At 39.7% G+C, this 26,343-nt stretch overlaps 1 protein-coding gene across 5 annotated transcripts in view; it reads right to left on the reverse strand.

Moving 5' to 3' along the window:
* Positions 1-26,343, reverse strand: part of LOC145360251 (PR domain zinc finger protein 2-like) — a 178,835-nt gene that overhangs the window by 41,507 nt on the left and 110,985 nt on the right. For 4 of the 5 annotated variants that reach the window (XM_080215329.1, XM_080215331.1, XM_080215328.1 and 1 more), the window contains exon 5: positions 6,528-6,680. The exons of the other annotated variant lie outside the window; for it this stretch is intronic. In XM_080215329.1, coding sequence (XP_080071455.1) covers positions 6,528-6,680 — 153 coding nt within the window. The remainder of the gene's footprint in view (positions 1-6,527; positions 6,681-26,343) is intronic. 5 annotated transcript variants of the gene reach the window in all.

Consider the following 26,343-nt stretch of genomic DNA (forward strand, 5'->3'; position numbering starts at 1 on the left):
AAGCCAAAACAGGAAAATACAGGTCAAAGCAAGGTATGATAACTTGCTGCTCTGGTAAAACTGCACATTTGAGTATTGCAATCAGTTCTAACCACTAGCAAATGCAGAGAAGAGCCACAAAGCTGATCATCTTTAGCGTCAATGGTCTGAGTTTTGAGAAAGGCTGAAGAAATCCGAGTGTTTCTACCTGGAAATGAGGCATCCAAGATATGTTCTTTGAGGTATACAAGGTAGCATGGTGGCCTAGTGCTTAGCACTGCTGTCAGACAGCGCCAGGGACCTGGGTTTGATTCCATTCTTGGTGACTGACTGTGTGGGTTTCCTCTGGGTGCTCCATTTCCTCCCACAGTCCAAAGATGTGCAAGTTAGGTGGATTGACCATGCTAAATTTCTCCTTAAATTTTCCAATGATGTGTAGGTTAGGTGGATATTTACAGAACTGGAAAAGTTAACAGTTAAATAATACCATGAGTGTAAAAGGGGACACAAGTTCAAACTAGTAAAAGGTAAATTCTTCTTTATATTTAACAAAAATTCCTGTCACTGGATAGGCCAGCATTTATTGCCCACCAATTGTCTACGACAATGGTGAGCTGCCATCAGTTCATGTGGTGTAGGTTCACCAACAGTGCATTAGGGAGGGAGTTCCAGAATTTTGACCCAACAGAGAACGAACAGCAAGCCAGGATGGTGTGTGACTTGGGAGAGAAACTCCTAGGTGCTGGTGTTCCCATGTGTCTGCTGTTTGCATCCTTCTGGATTATAGCAATTGTGGATTTGCAAGCCAAAAGAGAAAATGCTGGAAAACTTCAGCAGGTCTTGCAGCATCTGTAAGGAAAATAAAAGAGCTGATGTTTCAGGTCAATTGGATTTGCAAGTTGAAGCCTAATGTGTTTTGATGAGTTCTTGCAGTCATTTTACAGATGGTACACGCTGCTGCCACTGTTTGTCGATGTTGGAGGAAATGAACGTTTGTGGATGGGGTGCCAATCAAATGGGCTGCTGTGTCTTGGATAGTGGCAAATTTGTTGTTGTTGTTGGAGGAATTCTACTCATCTAGGCAAGTGGAGTTCATTCCCTCATACTCTGCCTCACCTTATAGATGGTGGACAGATCTTGGGGAGTCAGGTGGTGATTTACTCAGTGCAGGAGTCCAAGCCTCTGACTTGCTCTTGTAGCCACAATAATTTCATGGCCAGTCCTGTTTAGTTTCTGGTTGTTGATAGTGGAGGATTCAGCGATGGTAATAGCATTGAATGTCAAGGATGATGATTAGATTCTCTCTTGTTGGAGGTGGTCAATACCCAGCATTTGTGTGGCACGAATGTTACTTGTCAGCCCAAGCCTGGATATTGTCCAGGTCTTGCTGCATTTTCATGGACTTCTTCAATATCTGAGTCACCATGAATGATGCTGAACGTTGTGAAATCATCAGCAAACATTCCCACTTCTGACCTTAAGGTCATTGATGAAGCAGCGGAAGATGGTTGGGCCTAGCACGCTACCCTCAAGTAGTGATGTCCTGGAACAGAGTTAATTGACTGCCGACCACCAACCACCACAACCATCTTCCTTTGTGCCAGCATGACAATAACCAGCAGAGGGTTTTCCCAGATACCCACTGACTTCAGTTTTGCTAGGATTCCTTGATGCCACACACTGTCAAATGCTGTCTTGAAATCAAGGGCAATCACTCTCACTTCACCTCTGGAATTCAGAGTGTTGTAGAATATGGAATGGTTAGCATTTAGAATGAACTTCCAAATAAATTGGCGGAGGCATCTTTCTAGATGGCTGCATCAAGAGATTTGACTCACCTTCCCTCTCAACCTTGTAAAGTTGCCAGCAGTATCCGTTTTACAAACTTTTTCCAAGCCCGGGGCAAGTTTGCTGATGTCAATTAGATCTTAATTTGAGCAGCTATATTAGCACCAAAATTCAAAGAAGACACTTGACCTGATTTTGGGTAAATAGGTAGATGACATTTCTATCTAACTTCATAAACAAATAATGATCACTTCAGTATGATAATGGTGGGCTGTTGGCATTATTTTGTTTAAAATTCCTGTTATCAGTTACAGTACTAATTCAATTTTGTGGATTCTATAGATCCAGTAAGGATCATTATGGGAAGAAATCCCCAGCTGATCTTATATCTTGCCCTAGGTTAATGATGCCAATATCAGTATTGGCACACCATAGCCTAACTCAAGAAAGGGCAATGATCAAAACTTAGGAATTTCTTAGTGTGTATACTTCAATGCTGCATCACACAATACATTTCCAAATCACCTACTAAAAGATTCTACAGCATGTCGGTGAAATATTTACTAGCACTGACCCCCCCACCCCTCTGTAAAATGCTATTAGGCAAAACAGTACTTCATATTACATACATCAATCCCAATAGTCAAGAACAACAGCTTATTGTAGACAATCAAGCTGTTTTCTAATGAAGCTATGTCATACCAATAACTACAGACTTTATCAATTACAATTTCTGAGAGAATATCAGCAAGCAACCCGCACCATGCAAAACCATGTAAACAGAATTACTTATTCATTACGATGTTTGTGGTATTTTGTATTCATTTGTCTACATGGCAATAGTCCTTGCATTCAACCTACTTCATTCAAACGATCAAAAAATGAACAAGCATAATGATTAAAAAGAGAAAATACTCCACAGATCTGGCAGCATCAATGAAGAAACAAAGGTTAGCGTTTCAGTTCAATTACTTTCATCACACCTGGAAAAGAAGTTTCTAATCTTGAAAGTTACTACCGTAAAACATCAATTCTGTTTCATCTCTCCACAGATGCTGTTAGACAAATGTAATATCTCTAGCAATTGCAGTTATTTCACATTTTCAGTATGCATATATTTTGCTTTGTACAACATTTATCTTTCCAAAGTTGGGCTAGTCCAGAAACAGCACTGAGTTGTGTAACTCAGGGTGAAGTACTGGAGTTTGGGTTTCTATCAATGAGGAAGGGAAGGAGCAATTCAAACTGAAGAATTAAATGAACTCCAAAGAAAGCAATTTATACAAAGTTAAAGGCCACCAGCTCAAATGGCAAGATGGTTCCTCTAACAAGATAAAGATAAATGTCAAAACAGATTTGTTGATTTGCAGCATCTAATATTTATACTGTAAAATGCGGTACATGTAGCCATCATCATATATGTTTTACATCTTTCGGGGGAAGCAACATTTAGTTTCATTAAAACCGCAACATTAAAACTGGGTAACTAAAGATCTTTCTTGAGACTATCTTTGTTAATCTTTATAAAAAGCAAAGCATCTAATCTAGAATACTTCTCAAAAAAAAGAAACATTGAAAAAAAAAAGAACTGTTTGTACAGCAGATATGAAGCAAAGTACAAGTGTGACTGAAGAGTAGGATTTTAGGCCTAATGAGCATCACAACACACCTTATAGATTTTGACCTTTGCAAGAATTTAATACATGCAATAACCAGGACACCACATAACTGTGGGGTTTACCCTTATGTCTAAGTCTAATGGAGTATGTGAAACACATTTACATAGCATTCCTGTGAGGTTAAACATTTCAAGCTAATTAATGTTTTTTGTTTGTTAAGACATTTGGTTGGGAGCAGAAGAAAATTAGAAATGTAGCTTTTGAAATAAACACAACTATTCTGATATATTGAGGCAGAAAGCTGCAACTTCACGTAATAAAAATTGAATGAGAGGACCAGAGTAAAAGCAAGAAAGGACCTGTGGAAGAGCCACAACATGTGAATGAGGGGAAGTCAGTGTGCATATGGATTGATAGGATCGATAAACACAAAAGGGAGATGATGACTAATAATCAGAAGAGGAAGGACTTCTGCAGTAAAAGGTTACAATTCTTCCCAGCTGTAACACCACAGGAGATTAAGTACTGAAATACAAAAAATTCATCATGGTCAGGGTTCGCACTAAATTTTGTTTCCTTTTTAAATCATTTACTTCAGTTGGAAGATTGCTAAGAGGTGCCAACATTGATGGATGAATATGGCAAAAGGGACATAGAAACACAGCTTTGGAGAGGGAGCTTCTTACAAGTCAGTTTGGAAGGAGTCAAAGTGGGAAGAGTAGAAGTAATTGGCACTGCCCTCACAGAAATTCTGTACATCTGTCAAGTAATGCCACAACCATGAAAATCATTTGCAACAGGGAAGGCAGAGTTACAACTGGAGTTTTTTTTTGAAATACATAACAGGTTCATTAAGCACTTAAAACAGAAAAAAGACAGCTTTATTATTTAGGTGAAACTGCTTGCTCAGATTAGCATTTGGAACATAGCAGATCGCTCAGCATAACCATTAACCTATCTTATTCTTTCAGATGCTAAATGACCTCTGCATAGTTACATGTTTCTATCGTCTAGCAGTTTACCTTTTTCTAGGCAGAAAATTCTTCCCGAACGACTGCTTGAAATTGGTACTGAATGATATTCATCAAACGCTGAGATTTTTAGGAGATGCAGAGAGTAGAATGGCTGTGCAAACTGTAATAACCACAAAGGATATCCAGGACAGATTATGTTCAATCCTTTGTATTCAGACAAGGATTGTGTCAGTGGGAGGGTTAAGACTATAATTCTGTGATCTGTGCATTACATAGATGATACACATCAACATGTAATAGTTTGTGAAAACTATCCTATGGGATACAATCATCTGAACCAAAGAACACCACTAGTGGGAATATTATTGCACAGCATTTGTTGATGTGTATTCCAGTTAAACCATCCAGTTTCCCAGCTTTTTAACATTGCAGTGCTGTAGATTAGCTTACAGATAGTATGAAATAATGATCAAATGAGTCATCCATATAATGTGAAAATTATTCAGAAGAACTAAGCTGCATTTGACTTGAATGACCCATGTTATAATAGTTGCCCCTATGTCATCCTACTTCAGATTAGCTAACTCAGGAATACTGTACATCTGTAAAGTTATGCTGCAACCATGAAAATCTACGCACGTACAGCAAAAGTGAAGGCAGTTACTAGATTTTTCTGAAACACATACCAGGCTTTAAACAGAAAAAAGGCAATTTCAGGTGAAACCTTTGAAACTGCTTGCTCAGATTAGCATTTGAAACATAGCAAATTGCTCAGCATAACCATTAAATACAACCTTAATTCTTTCAGTTGCTAAATGACCTGCCATGTGGTTTAATCAGGTTTCTAATGAGTAATATTTTACCTTTCATTTTTTGGTAGACAGAAAACTCTTCCCAAATAACTACTTGAAGTTGAGACTGTAATTCCTAATTTATTTCATCCAGTGCCTTTATCTATTTGGCCTTTGGGGAGTTTCTATCCATTTAAAAACAAGAAAAATCTAAAGCATGAATTTTTAAAGATATGCTGCAAATGCTCATCATTATGCAGACACCAAACTGTACTTGCAACATGGTACATCTCCTGAACTGGGTTCTCAGAGACTACCCCAACTTCTTGGTGTGAACAGAGTTCAGGGTTAATGCACATAACACTCACTTTATGGGTGGCTGCAACAAAGTCCTACAAAGCAGATTTGTGCAAAAGAAGTATCACAATAAAATATACACAAAGATAGAGACCAAGAAAAAGTTTTTGGCCACCAACAATAGACACAAATTGATGACATCAAATCTATTTAACCTGGGTGTAAACATAAGGATGATAAATAAAAACTTCAGAAAACAAATAGTTTAAAAAACTTTATTGAGAAGTCACTGACATTTGCTTTCTTATCTGACTGGATACTGCAGATAATGTTTTTGGGACTTGCTGTATTGCTAAAGGGTTCACTATAAGTGGTACATGAGTTTCAAGGTTAGTACAGCAGCCATTGCTTTCAGCCTTCTTGGGAAGGCACTAGACTGCCAACCTGCTGGATTGCACCAGAGCCCTGGAAATAAGATTAATCTCCTGAACATTGCTGCAAGCAACCCAAGAAGGGTATTAAAAAAGTTGCATTATTTATAAATTCTTTGAATGTATGTTTATAAAGTTTTGGAGATTGGAAATAAAAACACTGATTGAGTGGGACATTTAAAATTATACAGTCACTTGATGAAACCTTCAGGAATATATCCAAGAGTTGGTGACTCAAAAAGTTCCAGAAAAACAAAATTAAATATGATTAAGCTAAACGATCCTTAGTTTCTTTCCAGTTGCATTTTAAAAACTCAGATGAAAGACTGAAAAGAAATGGAGAAAAAAAGTGTTACAGCTTTTTTGCCATACTGTTAAAGAACTGTAAATGATTTGAACTTTATGTTTAAGTGGGAAGTGGGAAAAGGAAAGAGAAAGAGAAAGACGACAGATGGGCATCGTGGAATATATTGGGGGAGAAAGAGATGAAATGAGATCAAAGCAGCCTTAAAGTTTTTTTGTTCTAGAGTTTGAGCAAGGGAGCCTTACTAGAAAACCTAATATTTGCTTTTATGCGTGAATGTGTGTGGCCAGAGTGCAACTTTATGAGAACTTGTACTAATCTTCACATCACAGGGATACGACTACCTTGAAGACTTTGTAGTAGATAGCCCTGTTGATCTCCAGAGGGAAGAGGTTCTGCTCATCGGAGGAGCGAGCCCAGTTCACGTACCGCAACCAGTTGCCTTTGCTTGGATCTGTGGCATCAATACACATCCACCCGAATTGGGGGAAATAAACCTGAAAGGAGAGAGTTGACCTTAGTTAGTGGTAAGTACTGAGCCAGTCCTCATCACCAATGTTTAGTAATCATCAACAAAACATTTGTTTTGTATTTTTTGGCGAGTGGGGTAGGAAATATTGGAAAGGAAAATGGAAAGTTTTACTTTATTTGGCAAACTGCTAAGCTCTATATGTGCTGCTTGTTACAACTGCATACTTACTATTTATTCTTTTAATTCTGTCCCTTAGGCACAGTGCAAAAAAAGTCAAGTTGGACCTATCTTCTCCCAAGTATTTGGGCCATCACTGTAATACACTAAATCATTTCAAATGTAAGATAATTTAGATAAAACTCCCATTTCCCTGCAAAAGATGGACTGACAACTAATGTAGAAGCTCACTAGCTTTGTGCATCTTCTCTCCCGGATGTGCTGACTCAGTGTGGAAAGCGGGGTAGCTGAAGAAAAATTGGAGAATGATGCATTCAATCCATAGTGCACAGAAGCTGTAGAAAACTTTTAATGTAGCACAATTCAGGGAAAGATTTACAGCAATCCTGCAAGTAGGCATCATCAATTCCATGCCAGTTTGGGACCAGGGAGAATGTCTTCTTGCATAGCAATATTATAGCTTTCATCTACTAATCGTGCCCAAACTTAATACAATAATATGTAGTATGTGAACCATAAAGCTCAACCAGATCCCACTCAGTGTGCACTTTACAAGGGGTTACTACTAGATTAGCACTTAATCACTAATACACAAACAAATAGGCTATGCATCCCTGAATTACAGATGTCTGCAAGACATGGACACTGGGGTCACATCAGTAATGAGGCATATCTGATGAGACATTATATACCTAGCTAAAGGTACAACTGTCTAACTATATAGACTCAAACCTCAATTAGAGAGAAAACAAAATAGAGAAAGTCAAAAGCTTCCAGGAAGGTAAAACTGGTGGGTGGAAAGATGAGAGAAGTTTTCTTGAAGATCTGAATTGACCATGTTTCAGTGCTAGTGGTCAGTCACTATATTTTGATGAAAGGAAATCACTCCCCCAGAGATCCGTGTACCATCATCTCATTTTTAACCTCAAGTTTGTAAAATGATTCTGTTTTCTTCTGTTGTGAACATGCAATTTCTACATAACAGGTTATCAGTACAGCTTTCATTTTTATTTTTAATTAGTTCTTAAAACCTGGATGAATTAAGGATGCATTTAATCAAGCAGCTTAAAGCACAGCCGTAAGAATAAGACAGTGACAATGAAAAATATCACTGTGCCAGTCACAAGTGTGACAACTTTGTCTTGTTGCTTTTCAAGCCAACACATTGTGGACAGTCAGTATGGAAAAAGAAAAACAAATCCAACCACCCACTGTCCATATTATTCACTCGGATAAAAATCCTACCCTGTGAAGTACAAGGTATATAAACCAGGACAATTCCAGGTGTAGTCCATAGTGCAGTTCAGATTAACTAATCTCAGCCAAGTTAACGACACAATCATTGCAGTAGAGACAGAGAAGGGAGTGGAGTTTACACAGTGGAGCAGAATAGAAGGTTGTACCCAAAAATGCCATGGACGCACCAAGATTGGTGGAATAGTGGATGAGGTGAAGGGCTCTTGCAGGCTGAAACGAGACATTGTTAGGATGCAGAGCTGGGCCGAAAAATGGCAGATGGAGTTTAACCCCGATAAGTGTGAGGTGATTCATTTTGGTAGGACAAACTTGAACGCAGATTACAAGGGTCAATGGCAGGGTTCTAAGGAATGTGGAGGAACAGAGAGATCTTGGGGTTCATATCCACAGATCTCTGAAGGTTGCCACTCAAGTGGACAGAGCTGTGAAGAAGGCTTATAGTGTGTTAGCGTTTATTAACAGGGGGTTTGAGAGCCATGAGGTTATGCTGCAACTATACCAGACATTGGAATATTGTGTTCCGTTCTGGTCACCTCATTATAAGAAGGATGTGGAAGCATTGGAGAGAGTGCAGAGGAGATTTACCAGGATGCTGCCTGGTTTGGAGGGTAGGTCTTATGAGGAAAGGTTGAGGGAGCTGGGGCTTTTCTCTTTGGAGCGGAGGAGGATGAGAGGCGACTTAATAGAGGTTTATAAGATGATGAGAGGGATTGATAGAGTGGATGTGCAGAGACTATTTCCTTGGGTGGATGAAGCTGTTACTAGGGAGCATAACTATAAGGGTTCATGGTGGGAGATATAGGAGGGATGTCCGAGGTAGATTCTTTACTTGGAGTGGTTGGGATGTGGAATAGACTGCATGCTGTGATAGTGGAGTCGGACACTTTAGGAACTTTCAAGTGGTTATTGGATAGGCACATGGAGAACACCAGAATGATAGGGAGGGGATAGCTTGATCTTGGGATTGGACATAGATTGGTGTAACATTGAGGACCAAAGGGCCTGAACTGTTCTGTAATGTTCTATGTTTCTATGCATGACAAAGGGAGTGTCAATGGCAGCATTAAAGACAAAAGAAGTTGTTGACAATGGCATAATGGTAAAATAGCAGAATATCTTAATAGGAAAACAAAGTCAGTGCTCAAAGACATAAAAATGACAGACGGTCCTTGGGAGAGGTTATGTGTTGGGACAAACATTAAAAGTGGTCAAGATGAAGAAAGTTCACTTCTGAGAATTGTCGAACTCAGTGCTGAGTCCAGACGACTAAGGTATCTAATTGGAAGAACAGTTTGCATTGGGTTTCACTGGAACATTGCAGCAGTGATGTGGATATGCCGGCGTTGGGCTGGGGTAAACACTGTAAAAAGTCTGACAACACCAGGTTTAAGTCCAACCGATTTATTTGATAGTAAACTCACAAGCTTTCGGGGTTTGTCCCTTTGTCAGGTGAATGGGGAGTTCTGGCCTCAGACAGAGCATATAAAGCACAGACAGTTTACAGATTACTGATTAGAATGTGAATCTTTACACCTAACCTGCTGTTCAAGTCCTAAAGTAGCCGGCAATGTGAGTGGAAGGAGCACTGATCACAGGTTAAAGAGATGTGTATTGTCTCCAGACAGTACAGTAAGTGAGGTTTTGCAAACCCAGGCAGGTCACAGTGCGACATGAACCCAAGATCCCTGTTGAGGCCGTCCTCGTGTGTGCGGAACTTGGCTATCAGTCTCTGCTCAGCGACTCTGCGCTGTTGTGTGTCGTGAAGGCCGTCTTGGAGAATGCTTACCCGAAGGTCAGAGGCTGAACGCCCGTGACCACTGAAGTGTTCGCCAACAGGAAGGGAACAGTCTTGCCTGGTGATTGTCGAGCGATGTTCATTCACCCGTTGTCGTAGTGTCTGCATGGTCTCCCCAATGTACCATGCTTCGGGACATCCAATATGTTGCAAGAAAGGATGTCCCGAAGCATGGTACACTGGGGAGACCATGCAGACACTACGACAACGGATGAATGAACATCGCTCGACAATCACAGGCAAGACTGTTCCCTTCCTGTTGGCGAATACTTCAGTGGTCACGGGCGTTCAGCCTCTGACTTTCGGGTAAGCATTCTCCAAGGCAGCCTTCACGACACACGACAGCACGGAGTCGCTGAGCAGACACTGATAGCCAAGTTCCGCACACACGAGGACGGCCTCAACAGGGATCTTGAGTTCATGTCACAGTATCTGTAACCCCCGTGACCTGCCTGGGTTTGCAAAACCTCACTTACTGTACTGTCTAGAGACAATACACATCTCTTTAACCTGTGATCAGTGCTCTTTCCACTCACATTGTCGGCCACTTTAGAACTTGAACAGTAGGTTAGGTGTAAAAATTCACATTCTAATCAGTAATCTGTAAACTGTCTGTGCTTTACATGCTCTGTCTGAGGCCAGAACTCTCCATTCACCTGACAAAGGGACAAACCCCAAAAGCTTGTGAGTTTACTATCAAATAAATCAGTTGGACTTAAACCTGGTGTTGTCAGACTTTTTACATTGCAGCAGGCCAAGGTTGGACATGTAAGCATGAGAGCAAGATGATGAGTTCCAATGGCAAGAAACAGGAAGATTGGAGTCTTGCTTGCAAACTGAGTGAGGGTGTCTCGTAAAGCAATCACCCAGACTGCATTTAGTCTCCCTGACGTAGAGGAGACTGCATTGCGAGCAGTGATTACAATAGACCAAACTGAAGGAACTGCAAGTGAAATACCGTTTCACTGGTTGGGACCTTGGACAATGAGGAGGGAGGAAGTGAAAAGGCACATGTCGCACCTTCAGGTGGTTGCATGGCAAGGTGCCATAGGAAGGAATGAAGGGTTGGGAGTGATGGAGGAGTGGACCAGGGTATCACAGATTGGCAAGGGGAAGATGTGTTTCGTGTTGACATCGTGGAGTTGGTGGAAATAGCAGAGGATGACCCTTTGAATGCAAAGACTAGTGGAGTGAAAACTGAAGACAAGGGTGACCCCATTATGGTTCTGTGAGAAGGGGAAGAAGAGGGTAGAGGTACAGGTGGTGGTCTGGACACAGGTGAGAGCTTTGACAACCACTGAAGAGGAACCGCTTAAGAAAAATGAAAGATAAGTCAAAAGTGCTGTTTTTGCAGGTGGCATCAGTGAAACAGATGCAACAGAGACATCTTTGTCAATCTCTCCTTGGCTCCCACCTATCTCTGAACTTCTTTCTGCTCCACTTTCTCCACCCCTCTCTAATTATATAATCCATCACATTTCTATATTCCTTCTCAGTTGTGAAGAGCCACATAGACTTGAAATATTAACTCAAGTTTATTTTTCCACAAATGCTTCCAGATCTATCGAGGTTCAGTATTTTCTGTTTTTATTTCAGAATTCCAGCATCTGCAATATTTTGCATAGGGGAGGCTACGGTGTAGTGGTATTATCGCTAGATTATTAATCCAGCCACTTAGCCAATATTCTGGGAACTGGATTCGAATCCCACCATGGCAGATGGTGGAATTTGAACTCAATAAAAATATCTGGAATTAAGAATCAACTGATAACCATGAAACCACTGTCGACTGAAAAAACCCATCTGGCTCGCTAATGTTCTTTAGAGAAGGAAATTAGCCATCCTTACTTGGTCTGGCCTACATGTGACATAGTAATGTGGCTGACTCTCAATTGTCCTCTGAAACGGCCTAACAAGCCACTCGGTTCAGGGGCAACTAGGAATGGGTAATAAATGCTGGCCCTGACAGTGATGTCATGAATGAAAAATGAATTGCTTTTAAGAAATTGGTGCATTTGGGGCAGGAGGAGGGAGGGGCATGCAGGGATGCGATGGTGATAGGAAAAAGAAAAAGGAAATATTCATATTGTTAATTGTCAGCTAGAAAAGTTTACTGCTGGAGTTTACTTGTGATAATCCGATAAGGACAGGACCGGATTTGGCTAGGATATCCTTCGCTTTTTTGCGACGAGAACCTGGACATGTGGAATGGGTCAACATGCTGGAGGATTGTTGACATCCACTGATTATATGAGTTAGCAATCTCGGGGGGAGAGGGAGGTTAAGAGAAATGGGTAAATGAAAAGAAAATAGATGCACTCAAGTTCACCATTACAATATTAAAAGAATTTTTACAAAAACAAAAATAATCTGAGTAGAGGTTTCAGTTAGTAACTATACAATAGGAAAATTCTACTTTCTTTCTCATCTGCACAAAAAAATTAATTCAGCAAGATATAGTACAAGCTAATTAAAATTAATTAAAAAGAGGTCACTTAGGAAATATATTTCTTCAAATCACACACTAGTTAACATATAAAATTCCTTGGTGATTTTTAATACCTTCTAAATGGATTAATAAGAGCATTAATCTAATTTTAAAACTTTTAAACAGATAAATTGCAGTAAAACTGCACAAATTAATTTTAACACAAACATGCTAACCAGAGTATTACCTAATAATACTAGACTCCTGACATTTGGGAAAGTGGTAGCAGATACCTGAGGCTGCCGAAGAGGCTTGGGGGGGGCGGGGGGGGGCGGTGAATTGCTTTTGCACTGAACAAGGGTGACTCTTGGTTGTTCAAAAAGGATGAGAGGCAACATGGTTTTGTGAAGGGGAGGTCGTGTCTCACTAACTTCATCGAGTTTTTCGAGGAAGTGACGAAGATGATTGATGAGGGTAGGGCAGTGAGTGTTGTCTACATGGACTTCAGTAAGGCCTTTGACAAGGACCCCAATTCTCCTGCTCTTTATATGGACACTAAACCTTTCTCTCCAACACTGTCATATCCCAGCAAGCCAGAATCAGTTCTAAATGCTCCAGATCTAAACCCACCTCCTGTCCCATTTCCGGATCTGTTGGACATCAAAACCCTCTTCCTCAGACCTTTATCTGTTCTTGATATACAATTGCTGCTGGTAAAGGCAACATTTATTGCCCTTAAGGCTATTAAAGATGGGTAATAATTGCAGGCCATGTTGGTGATGCTCAAATCCCACAAATGAATACAAAAGCACTGAGAAAGAAGGTCCCCAGATTCAACAGAAGAGATTTCTCTGACTCAGTGCTCTCTCCACTCATATTGTCTGTACTTTAAGATTTGATTACCTGTAAAGACTCGCATTCCAACCATTATTTTGTAAATTGAGTTTGTGTCTTTACATGTCCCGTTTGTGAACAGAATTCCCACTCACCTGATGAGGGAGCAGCGCTCTGAAAGCTTGTGGCTTGTGCTACCAAATAAACCTGTTGGACTTTAACCTGGTGTTGAGAGACTTCTTACTGTGCTTACACCAGTCCAATGCCGGCATCTCCACATCATTCAGTGCTCACAAACCACTAAACTACATTTCCCGTGCTACTCCAATTTGCCCGGACTCCAAGAACTGCCCCATCATTTACAATATATCTCTTTTCCTAAAGCTTCCAAACCTGGAGCCAATGAATTTGTCAAGTCCTCACTCTGCTCCCTTCCCAGCACTCCAAAGCCTAAGGCTGCCCCCTATGCAGATACATTGGGAGTTTCTAGTAATACTGCTGGATACAATACAACTGTAATCATGAGGAATACCAAAGGAAATCTAGTAGTTAAAAAAAAACTTGTTAATATTTTCAGATCACGGCATTGTAACATTTCAAAAAATTAAAAGTTATAGCACAGAGAGATTCTTGTGCATCACAATGGAACTGAAGTTTGAAATGCTTATGCAAGTGATTTCATTTGGGAGGATAGGGAGAGGAGGAAGTGGGGTAAATTAGTTTCTTGTGACATTAAATAGCAGCAGTTCCCATGATTGCTATTTCCAGCAAAATTGTAAACCATAAAATTTTGAACACATTAATTTAAAGAAAGCGAATGTAGGAAAAATTGTCATTAATGCTTAACAACCATAAAAAAATTCTCCTCTATCTGGAGTGCCAAGATTAAGGTATAAAAGTGAAATGAAAACACAGCATTTGACACATTATGTTTAATAGGTATAATCCACAATGTGGTTTACACCCTGGCGTTCAACCGTGTTAAGCATTGCTTTGTGTGGCTCAGGAGCCTCACTGAGAACAGAATAGGAGCAGGAATAAGCCATATGAACCCTCGAGTCAGCTACACCATTCAATCAGATTAAGGCTAATCTTTGATATCAACTCACTGAAATTTATGATTCTGAGGGGGCTTAAACAGAATATATGCTACGAGGTTGTTTCTATTGTATTTCTATGCCTGTTTTACACAAACTCATGAATCTCAACATCAAAAATGGCAAACTCAGTTTATTTAGAGATACACTACTTCAGCAACTATTAATCACAAGGACAACACAGCTACAATTCATACACACCACTAACTGCTGGTCACACGGCTGCTTTACATCCTAGTTACTTACTCCTTTGTATATTCCCTTAAAGAGATATCACAATGGTATCCATTGGTTGAAGATTCCGGAACTATGGGCACAGGCTCAGGGTAGGAGGTCAATTATTTAAGACTGTGATGATGAGGAACTGCTTCATCAAGAAGCTTAGAAAACTTTTCAATTCTCTTCTCCAGAGAGCTGTGGATGCTCAGTCGTTGACTGTACACTATTCATGTCTGAGATAGGCAAGTAAATGCTAGGATTCAATGGGAATTAGCGATATGGGAGAAGATAGAAATGGGGGTTGGACACATGAAGTCGAGATTAGTCATGGTCTTACTGAATGGTGCAGCAGGTATGAAAGGCAGTAAGGCTTATTCCTAGTTCTAGTTCTTAACTTTTCATTTTCTCAAAGCAAAGAAATTCCTCGTCATCCCAGTCCCAAATAGCAATCCCTCAGCTGACATGCTACAGCCAAAGAAAGCAGCCTGTCACCATCTACCATGTCAATTAGCCTGTGAATTTTATACTTTTTGATGAAGCCACTTCTTGTTCCTCTATATTCCAAGGAATACAGGGCCATTCTGCTCAATCTCTGTTCAAAGGACAAACCCATCATCACAGGAATTAATTGAATAACCTTTACTACATTGTGCACGCTTCAAGTAGAAACTTCCTTCGATAAAATTGGCCGTTATTTAATCAGTATTGCCTTTCAAAAGGGATGATGGCGCAAAGCAAAAAGACGTGCTGAGACAAAATAATGAATCAAAAAGGTGAGTTGAGAGCAACTGTACATGGCAATCACTGTAGGTACTAGCTGCACTAGCTGTCTGAGAAAATGTGAGTAGTCTGCCAGCTAATTTATAATGTAAATTAGGCTCAGTGACACCGCAGCCCTGAATTTCCTGGCTTCATGCCTTAATAATACCATGGATAAGTTAGAATGAGACTTAGGGAGTGTCATCGTTTCCTGGATCAGCTGAGACTGATGTAAGTGAAGAATTCTTCAGCCTAAGGACTGCTGAATGCTTGACTAGCAATTACTGCTGCTGGAAAAAGTTTCTGCTTACACTCCATTCATCTTGCTAATGGGAAATTTTGATATCCCCGCCTGGTCAAAGTGAGAGCTCCTCAGAGGCAGGAGGGACACATTACAGTGTCATGGAAAGAATGGAGGAAAAGGGAGTATGGTAATATGAACACAAATGTTTTAGATGTTTTAATATATCATGGAAATGTACAGCACAAAGGGGATATTTGGCCCAATGTATCCCTGCCAGACAACATGGAGCTATCTAACCTAATCCCATTTTCTGTCTCTTGGTCCTTAGCCTTGTAAATTACAGCATTTCAAGTGCTTATCTAAATAACTTTAAAATGCAATTAAGGTTTCTGTCTCAGTCTTACAGATAGTGAGTTCCAAACCCTCATCACCTCCTTGAAAAATAATATCTCTTCAACTCCCCTCCAATCCATTTGCAACTACGTTAAAGCTACATCTCCTGATTATTGATCTAGGGGAAACTGTACCTTTCTACTCACTCTCTAAAGTCCTTAATTTTATACAACGCAAATAAATCTCCCATCAGCTGCCTTCGTCCCAAAGAAAACACCCCCTCAGCCTATTCAATCTTTCCTCATAGTCAACATTTTCCAAGTCCTGGCAACATCCTCAGAAATCTCCTCTATATACTCTCTAGTGTATGACATCTTTCTTGTAATGCAGTATCTGGCACTGTATGAACTACTCTAGCTATGGCTAACTAGAGTTTCGTGCAGATAACTTCCCTGGCTCTTTTATTCTCTGTCTGGCTAATAAAGAAAAGTATCCCATATGCCTTCTTAATTACCTCATCTACCTACTCTACTACTTTGAGGATCTACAGACATGTATTCTTAGGTTCCTTTGCTCTTCTACACTTTTCCGTATCCAGCCATTAATTCTGTATTCAATTTTTTGCCTTGTTTGACCTCACCAAATACACTGAGGTCATACTTTTCTGTGATGAATTCTGATGTGAAAATGCCAGCGTTGGACTTGGGGTAGGCACAGTAAGAAATCTCAACACCAGGTTAAAGTCCAACAGGCTATTAAATAAACCTATTGGATTTTAACCTGTTGTCAGATTTCTTACTGTGATGAATTCTATTTGCCACATTTCTTCCCACTGACTAGTTCTTGATATTGTCCTAAAGTCTACAGCTTTCTCCCTCACTAAAACTCACATGGCCAATTTCTGTAACAGCTGCAAACTTTAACCATGCCCCGTGTTGAATTTTATTGATATACATCACAGAAAGCAAGAAATATGGTCCAAAGACCTGTGGAACACCAATGAACAACCTTCCAGATTACGTTCTGTTAATTACAGGCCAGTTAGTCTTACTTCGGTGATCTGAGAGTTAATGGAAAGGGTCCTGAGAGATAGGATTTATGACCATTTAGAAAGATGCAGTTTAATCCGGGATAGTCAGCACGGTTTCGTGAGGGGCAAGTCCTGCCTCACAAATTTGACTAAATTATTTGAGGAGGTAACTAAGTGTGTAGACAAAGGTAGAGCAGTTGATGTCGTACACATGGATTTTAGTAAGGTGTTTGATAAGGTTCCCCATGGTAGGCTCATGAAGATAAGGTGGTGTGGGATAGAAGGAAATTTGGCTGATTGAATAAGTAACTGGCTGTCTCATAGAAGAGAGAGGGTGGTGGTGGAAGGAAAATTTTCAGACTGGAGGCCAGTTACCAGCGGTGTACCACAGGGGTCAGTGCTGAGTCCTCTGCTATTTGTGATTCTTATCAATGACTTGGAAGAGTGGGTTAGTAAATTTGCTGATGACATCAAGACTGGTGGAGTAGTGGATGAGGTGGAGGGCTCTTGCAGACTGTAGAGAGACACTGATAGGATGCAGAGCTAGGCCGAAAAGTGACAGATGGCGTTTAACCCCGATAAGTGCGAGGTGATTCATTTTGGTAGGACAAACTTGAATGCGGAGTACAGGATCAATGGCAGGGTTCTGAAGAATGTGGAGGAACACAGAGATCTTGGGGTTCATATCAACAGATCTCTGAAGGTTGCTATTCAAGTGGATAGAGTTGTGAAGGCGGCTTATAGTATGTTAGTGTTTATTAACAGGGGCTTTGAGTTTAAGAGCCGTGGGGTTATGCTGCAACTATACTGGACATTGGTGAGACCACAGTTCTGATCACCTCACTATAAGAAGGATGTGGAAGCATTGGAGAGAGTGCAAAGGAGATTTACCAGGATGTTGCCTGGTTTGGAGGGTAGGTCTTATGAGGAAAGGTTGAGGGAGCTGGGGCTTTTCTCTTTAGAATGGAGGAGGATGAGAGGCGACTTAATACAGGTTTATAAGATGATGAGGGGGATTGATAGAGTGGATGTGCAAAGACTTTACCTTGGGTGGATGTAGCTGTTACTATGGAGTATAACTATAAAAGGTTCATGGTGGGAGATACAGGAGGGATGTCCGAGGTAGATTCTTCACTCAGTGGTTGGGGTGTGGAATAGACTGCCTGCTGTGACAGCGGAGTCCGACACTTTAAGAACTTTCAAGTGGTTATTGGATAGGCATATAGAGCACACCAGAATGATAGGGAGTGGGATAGCTTGATCTTGGGTTTGGACATAGCTCAACACAACAATCGAGGGCCAAAGGGCATGTACTGTGCTGTAGTGTTCTATGTTCTAGGTAAAAACGCCTGCAAAGATTATCCTGAGCTTCCTGTCCCTAAGCTAGTTTTGGATCCAACTTGCCAATTCCCCTTGGATTCCATGAGCTTTAACTGTTCTGATCAGTCTGCCATGTGGGACTTTGTCAAAAGTCTTTCTAAAATCCTTACAGATTACATTACCTTTGGTGACCCTTCTTGTTATTTTCTGAAAAAAATCCAATTGTTAGTCAGACAAACCTTCCCTCAACAAATCTGCCAACTGTCCTTGATTAATCTGTGCCTTCAAAAATTCTTGATCATCAATTTTTGAGTTGATTAAATTATACCTTTCCTCATCAATCCTCTTGTGCTGCAATTCCTGACAATGAACCTGCTCTTGTTATTCAAGAATGTTATTCATCAACGTAGATCCACTGTCATTCTGATACAAACCTTTCCTCATCACGGGATGCATGCTGATTGTCATCTGTAACGCACAAACCTGTATGGGACTTGGTTATGAATCCTCGCAGTTCCAAAGCTGGTGTCGGATTTGGTCTCAACAAGGACTAGTGCTTTAAATGTAGATTTGATTTATTATTGTCACGTATTGGAATACACTGAAAAGTATTGTTTCTTGTGTGCTCATACAGGCAAAAACATACTGCTCAGAGTACATAGGGGAGAAGGAAAGGGTGCAGAATATAGTGTTGCAGTTACAGATAGGGTGAAGAGAAAGATCAACTTAACATATTTTAGGTCCTTTCAAAAGTCTGATGGCAGCAAGGAAGAAGTTGTTCTTGAGTTGGTTGGTATATGTCCTCAGATTTTTGTATCTTTTTCCTGACAGAAGATGACGAAAGAGTATGTTTGGGGTGCGTGGGGTCCTTGATTATGCTGGCTGCTTTTCTGAGGCAGAGGGAAGTGTAGACAGAGTCAATGGATGGGTGGTTGGCTTGTGTGATGCACCCTGGGCTACATTCACAACTCATGGGTTTGGAACAAATTTGGAAGTTAGTGGTTAAGCAGATTTAACTTTAAAAATGGGAAATCTAATTTATATGATTTGCATTCTGAATACAACATTTTTGCATAGAGAATGAAGCAGCACCCATATTCTATTCTAATCATTACTCAAGACTGAAGCAGCATGCGAGTTAATTTGGAGCAGAAAATCTGGGTGTGCAATTACATTTATTATTCATTAAAGAATGATCAATCTTTCCATAGTGTCCTATTCTAGAAATACTAATTTAGTTACACAACATTTTCTAAAGATCTTAATATGTCACACACTTACTCCTCACCTACGAAGTGCCAAGTACAGTAAACGTTTCTGATTTAACATAGCTATGCAAACCAGGGATCAGGCTAGTCCAAATAGGTGTAGGTTAGATAGATTAGCCATGGTAAATACATGGCATTACAGAGATAGGGTAGGGTTGGGCCTGGGTAAGAGGCTCTTTGGTGAGTTGGTGCAGACTCAATGGGCCAAATCACCTCTGTCTGCACTGTAAGGATTCTGTGGTTCTAAAAAAAATTCTGTGGCTAGGTTGGACAACTGGCCCCCATGTAACCTGACTCTGGTGATAAGATTTTGTACTATCACCTGAAAAACTGATTCAATCTCAGTGAGAATCAACACGCTAGATAAGCCTATCATATACCACTGGTCATCAGCCAGCTGACCTTTACAAAATAATTCCGCATCGGAACACCAATTCATGACTCTGGAACTCATATGAGCCAATATTAATTTTCTGTGGTCCTCGTATACTATGTAACCTCTTTTTCTCTATCCCTCCCTTTTCTAGATGGTACAGAGTAGGAAATTGCAGACACATTTTTGCAGATTCTTTGAAGTAGTGCAATAAACTAATCGCAATTCTATATTGAATTTGCTGTGCGATTATGAGAATAAATCAGATCACACAAAAGCCCAGGGGTTGGGAAAGACACCACTGCTTATTCCAAAAAGAACAATTTAAAATACTTTCCAGTTGTTGGCAGGCGGTATAAAAGAAGAAAGATAGGTGCCCTTTGAACCAAAAGAAAATACAGAAATCCTTCAGCTCAACACTCTTATAAAAGAATTACACTCCGTGTACTTTCTATGTTTTATATGTCCATTTACAGAAGTCTTCATCCCAAGCAATCTTATTTGCATATTGTTTTAGAAAATCATAATCTAGTCCCAGTCATTGCAAGTATGCTGAGAAACAGTTTCAGACTGGAAACAGATGAGTACAAAAGCATTTGGTGCAACTAGAAATTACAACTCAAAGAGGTCATTTGGCCCTAGACTGATGAGTCTATGTTGGCAGTCTTTCTATACACAAGCAGTGACAAGTAGCATCATATCCAGAGATGTCACAGAGTGACTTCTTTTGAATTTGCATTTCAAAACATTGATTATATAATGTTTTGAAGTACCTGTCATAGGAACTAGTTCAACAACATTTTGGGAATGAAACTGGTCGAAGCCAACAGTGCAAAACAATTTTGGGGCGAAGGCAGATTTTTTTCATCATGCCTGATCTTCTTTCCACAGTAGCTCATAGAACAATCATTACTTTCAGTTGGTTTGAAATTTTAAATCTCAGCAACATTTTCCAAGTTGTTGAAAAAGTAAAAACTGGCAGTGTGAAAAATTGGCTGCTGATTTCCCAGAAGTCCATTTTGTGCTGGTGGTGTTGACTATCTTCGCCCCTTTTTTTGTAAGAATTCTTCATTATCATCACATGACAAAGTGAGCATGAGATTGTCCAGTTATCTTCTTGCTGAATTAAACATGCAAGCTTGCAGTCTTGCTGCAGTGAGATAGTTTTGAGGGGAGCTTAACTAGCATGGCTTTTATTTTTCCCCAGCCATACAGGGAGATCTAGTGAAGTCAGATCTAGCTTTTTTAGGCAAATCCCCCATTATTGCAAGGACAATATCCATAGCTGCTTAGGAGAGGGTAGTGGAGGTGCAGCAGAGGGATATAGCAGGAGGGATAAAGGCCATTCGTTACATTGCAAATTAAGTAAATATTGGGCAGAATTTTCAAATGATAGGTCCCCCCATTTCACCAAGATTGTGGTGGGTCAGGAACCAGATTACTGCTGGAATGCGCTTTCAAATGGTATTAGCATCCGACTTTTGAGTTTCCCAACCTGAGAGGAGAGGCACAATCTGTCAACAGAAGAAATTCTAATAAAGGGATCCTGGTATGAGTCAGAAAGACTGAACTGAATATTGATTCCAGAGATGACTGACACCTTGATGGCCATTGGCAATGCTTGCCCACCTGGTCCAGTTGGAAGGAAGTCTTGTAGAAGGAAGGTGCAGTTGTCAGCTTCTATGAAAGTCTGAAACTCCAGAGGCACTGGTACACACACACATGCAGAGTGGGCTGATTCTCTGCCTGTGAACCCTGTGTTGGGAAAAGAGTGTCACACATCCTTGGAGCAGAATCCCTGGTTATTTCCCTCTGCCCTGTGGAATGTCATGTGGCTGGGAAGGCAACTGGTGCTGCTGCTGCTGCTATTGCTCCTGCTGCTAATCCTCCTCTTCCTCAGTGAAGCATGTCATGGTGACAGCTGATAGCAGGGAAGTGCAAGGTGGTGAGTGAAGTGCAAGGCAGATGAACTCACTTCCAAGAAATTGGCAATCTGTCATGCAGTGACAGCAATTCAGAAGTGTGCGAGTATCAGCCTTTGACCTGGGCATGGTTAGAGCTTTTCCGTTTCACTGTTCAAAGCCTTCCTCAACTGACAGTTTTGCTAATGGAGAATAACCTGCTATGCACTTGCTTGGTTGGCCCTGGTGACTTGCTGACAGCTCAGGAAATGATACATTGGTCATTAAAAGTCAGAATGGTCAGTTAAACAACAGGTGATTGCCTATTTGCATATGACAGTTACTTGCCTGACAGTTCCAAGGGTGTGTTCAGTTCTAGTTCCACACTTGGGTAAAACCCAGAAATGAGCAGGAAGATGTCACAATCTCACCTTAATGCCACTTTAAAAAGAGATTTATCTCTTTCCACACACACACACACACACACACCAACCTCCTTTTGTTTGTTAAAATTCTGTTCATAGTATCACAAAACACTGAACCAAGTCACAGAAGCATGACGAATAGTGATCTGCCCCACATATATAAGAATGAAAATACTTGGTCATTTCAAGTATTCTTTTCTAGTTTTATACAAAATTACTGCACAGAAACTGGCTATTCAACCCAGCTGGACAATGCTGCTGCTTAAGCTCCACAAGTTTGCTCCCATCCTTCATTTAATGCTATCAGAATATCATTCTATTCTTTTCTCCCTCAACTGCTCATCAAGCTTATTTTTCAATACATTCAAATTATTTACCTATATTACACTTTTGGTAGCAAGTTTCATACTGCATTCACGTTTGATTAAGTTGCTAACTCCACCTTGTTTTTACAGCCCCAGTTTTAGACTTGCCCACAAGCAGAAATAGTTTCTACACCTGCCCTATCATAGACCTTTAAATTCTTAAAGGCACACCTCAAGTTTTATCCTTTCTAAAGGAAAGGAATCCAGCCTGTTCCCCCTCTCCTGTTTAGCATGATCTCTGTTTTAATATCAACTTTGAAAATCTTTGTTGCCCCTTTTTCAGTGCCTCTTTATCCTTTTTATAACATGCAAACCAGAATTCTATATCCAAAGACTCTCATTTATTTTCATTCCATTACTTCCTTAGTAAATGGTGGCAGTTTTGCATAGCAATCTTTTCTATTTCTGGGGCACAGGTTACTCCAAAATCCTGGCTGTGTAAAGAGTAACACCTCCACAGTAAAACTAAAAGCTCAATTTTTCTGATAGGTGTAGAAATTAACTACTTGAACAGCCAGTATTAAAACTTTTTAGCATATTTTCTTCAAGATGTTGACAGGGTTTTTGCAGTCAATAGCACAAGATTTCTACTCATAAAAGGAGCAGATAATAAATCAAACATAGACAAAAAGTAGAATAGTGAATGTTTCTCTTTCTATTAGCTGTACTTCCCTCAGTCTTCTGCCTTTGTATTTCAAATGCTTGCAATTAAAATTGTTGTATTTTCTGGTTTTAATTCTGCAGAGTTTCTAAAATGGTTTTCCAGATCCAAGAAAGAAATTCCAAGTGCTGATTGCTTTGCAAACTTCTGTGTCCTCTCCTCTTCTGAAAGCATTGTTTCTTACCAAAATAGCTTCATGCCATTTGACACCTTGTTCAACTAACACACGTGCACACACACACAAGCATATTTGTCAGCAGACTAACCTACCACAGGAGCATCAAAGGCAAGTCCATTTCTGCCCTCAGCTGACATTTGCATTCACACACAATCCAGCATGAGTCACTGGAGGGAAATTAGAAATAAGAAACCTGGTTGATTATTTTCCCATGCTAGCTTAGGGCACCAAAGTCCATTATTATACCCAAGCAACCCAGATGAGATGTACCAACTTTGCAGGTGAATTTGGATCTTCAGGTCTATATTGCTCAATATTACACATGTGGAATTTATTCTCAAAATGAGGCAAGTATGGAATCTAAAGGAGGATATTTCTTTGCAATCTTCATAAAGGGTTTTTTAAATGATAGGTTTGCCATTAGCTATTCTACTAGTTAGTCTACTTCAGAACCAATTATGAACATGTGGATCCATGAAATTAAGAAAAGTATACATTTAAAGCAAATACTCATTTCAATGTTCTTGATACCTACTAAATTAATTGGAATACATATAGATAAGACTTTGTATGACACAGATTTGACAGGTGTTTATTTAAATTGATTTTACCTAATTAGTGAGCTTTTACTAATCTTTAAACATAGTACACATTTTTCCCTTTGACAACAGCTTGTGTACCCAGCCCAAAGAGACCAAACATTGAGCCCAATATTCCTCTGATCATCATAGCTTCAGGGTAAGAGAACTTACAAAATAATACATTTAACACTGTATTTCACTTTAATGACATTTTTGGTCAGAAACTACTAGAACTAAAACACAAAGCAGCAAAAAAAAACATATTTGAATCTAATATATATAGTTACCAGTAGTACATATATAGCTGGAGGTCAGATTCTAGAATGCCAAAGCCCTCTATCAATAATATATACACACGAGGAAAACATCATGTGAAGTGAACAATCCTTGCTGTATGATATATCTGGAACAATTTGAAGCAAATTCCAGTTAAGATCTTCAAAAGTACACTTCTCAACAAATTTTAAAACGATTGAGCTAAAAGTGAAAGAGGTTGCCACTGACACCAAATGCAACAGGATTTTGCAACACTTGTGCACAATGACAAACTGCTATGGTGACTTAACTGCACAGTTCTATATAACTGAATACTATCTTACTTTATTGCAGGCAATTTAAATGGGAAGCACACAATACAGCAGAATATCATTCCACTTTGATTGTAATGAGATGTAATTGAGCTCAAGTTTCATCATTACTACATTTTTAAACTTTCAGAGATCTGTAATAGTGGTATGTCAACTTCAATTGTTGGTAGATGGTTCCACATTGTTGATTCAGTTCTTCAAACCTGAACTATTGCTGATAAACAGTATTTTGTTCTGTATCACTACTGTAGATACATTATTAGTTGTGGCAGTAATAAGGGGAAATTCACGATGATAAAATCAAGTGCCTCATACAACATTAAAAACTATTGGATTGTGCGACCTCCACTGTAGTAGTACCAATATTTTACACAAGTCCAATGTCAATGCAATCAGATTCTTTAATACTGCAGCCTATTTTTTAGCACTTCGATTAGTTAGTAATGGTCACTATAGAGAGCTCGTTGTGGACTATTCAAATTAGAAAGCTAGTCAACTATTCACGTATTTTTTGAATGCCGACAAATAAAGAATGGCCCAATAAAAATGGAATCCAATGACCCTTCCCCAAGTTGCTTCAGAAAAATCAACTATGTAGAACTTCAGAAAAGCATCTACAAAATTTCAACAGCATTTCTATTTCTTATAAACTACCAGCATGGTGGCACAGTGGTTAGCAATGCTGCCTCATAGTGCCAGAGACCCAGGTTCAATTCCTGGTTTGGGTGTGGAGTCTCCACCATCTCGTAGCGTGCAAGTCTGCACATTCTCTCAGTGTTTGCATGGGTTTCCTCCAGGTGTTCCAGTTTCCTCCCATAGTCCGGGAGACGTGTTGGTTAGGTGCATTGGCCATGTTCATCTAAGAATCTATCTACCTCTGAATATCTTTAAGGCAAAGACCCTGCTTCCACTGCTTTTTCAGGAACAGCATTCCAAAAGCTCACTACCCTGAGAGAAAAAGTTTCTCCTCATCTGTCTTCAATGGGCAATCCCTTATTTTGAAATCATGATCCCCTAATTCTACTTTCTTCCACAAGAGGGGACATCCTTTTCACACCCAATATTTTATATAAGACCAATGATATCAGATTCTTTAATATTTACAGCCTATTTTTTAACACTTTGACTAGTTAGTAACGGTCACTATACAAAGTCATCTGGTGTCATCAGCTGTTTTCTCTCCTTATAGACGCTGCCACATCTGTTCAAATTTTCCAGCATTTTCTCTTTTGGTTTTATTACTATGCTTGTGCACAACAATGACAAACTGCTATGGTTACGCAACTGTATTCAATTGATGTCCTTAGTGCCATTTATATCACAAACACACTGTGGACATTTAATGAGGTAACTCATTACTAGTGCAGGGATTTGAAAGCAAGTTTTCAGTAAATTCTATAAATAAAATAACACCTTGTCCACCAAGTAGTTCACAGTCTGAATGAGGTTAAATATATCTGCTTCTGGGGTTGCAATTGTCATTCTCTGAAGCACAATCACCACATGTTTTCAATTTATGAGAAAGGGTCCAAGGAATTAATGCTTTGTATGAAAAAAACTCCATGGGCTGTATTTTACTTCAAGTTTAACAAGATTTCCAGAGATCAAAACCTGTACTAGAGGAATCCAATATACTCACCTTGAATGATGAAAAGTGAAGCAAGTGTCTAGAATTAAAAGCAAACTTTATTCTTTTAAAAAAGGAACTACATATCTGAACATGAATCTTTGAAAACAAAGATAGAACATATTCAATATGCCACTTAACAGCAAATCACTCATTGCTAAGAGACTGATAAAATTGTTAATCCAAAAGGGGAAAGTAGGAAGCATGACACATGAAGTAGGTATTCAAT

This window comes from Carcharhinus amblyrhynchos, chromosome 30 (assembly GCF_965287045.1).
Source record: "Carcharhinus amblyrhynchos chromosome 30, sCarAmb.v2.hapA, whole genome shotgun sequence".
Classification (NCBI taxonomy): domain Eukaryota; kingdom Metazoa; phylum Chordata; class Chondrichthyes; order Carcharhiniformes; family Carcharhinidae; genus Carcharhinus; species Carcharhinus amblyrhynchos.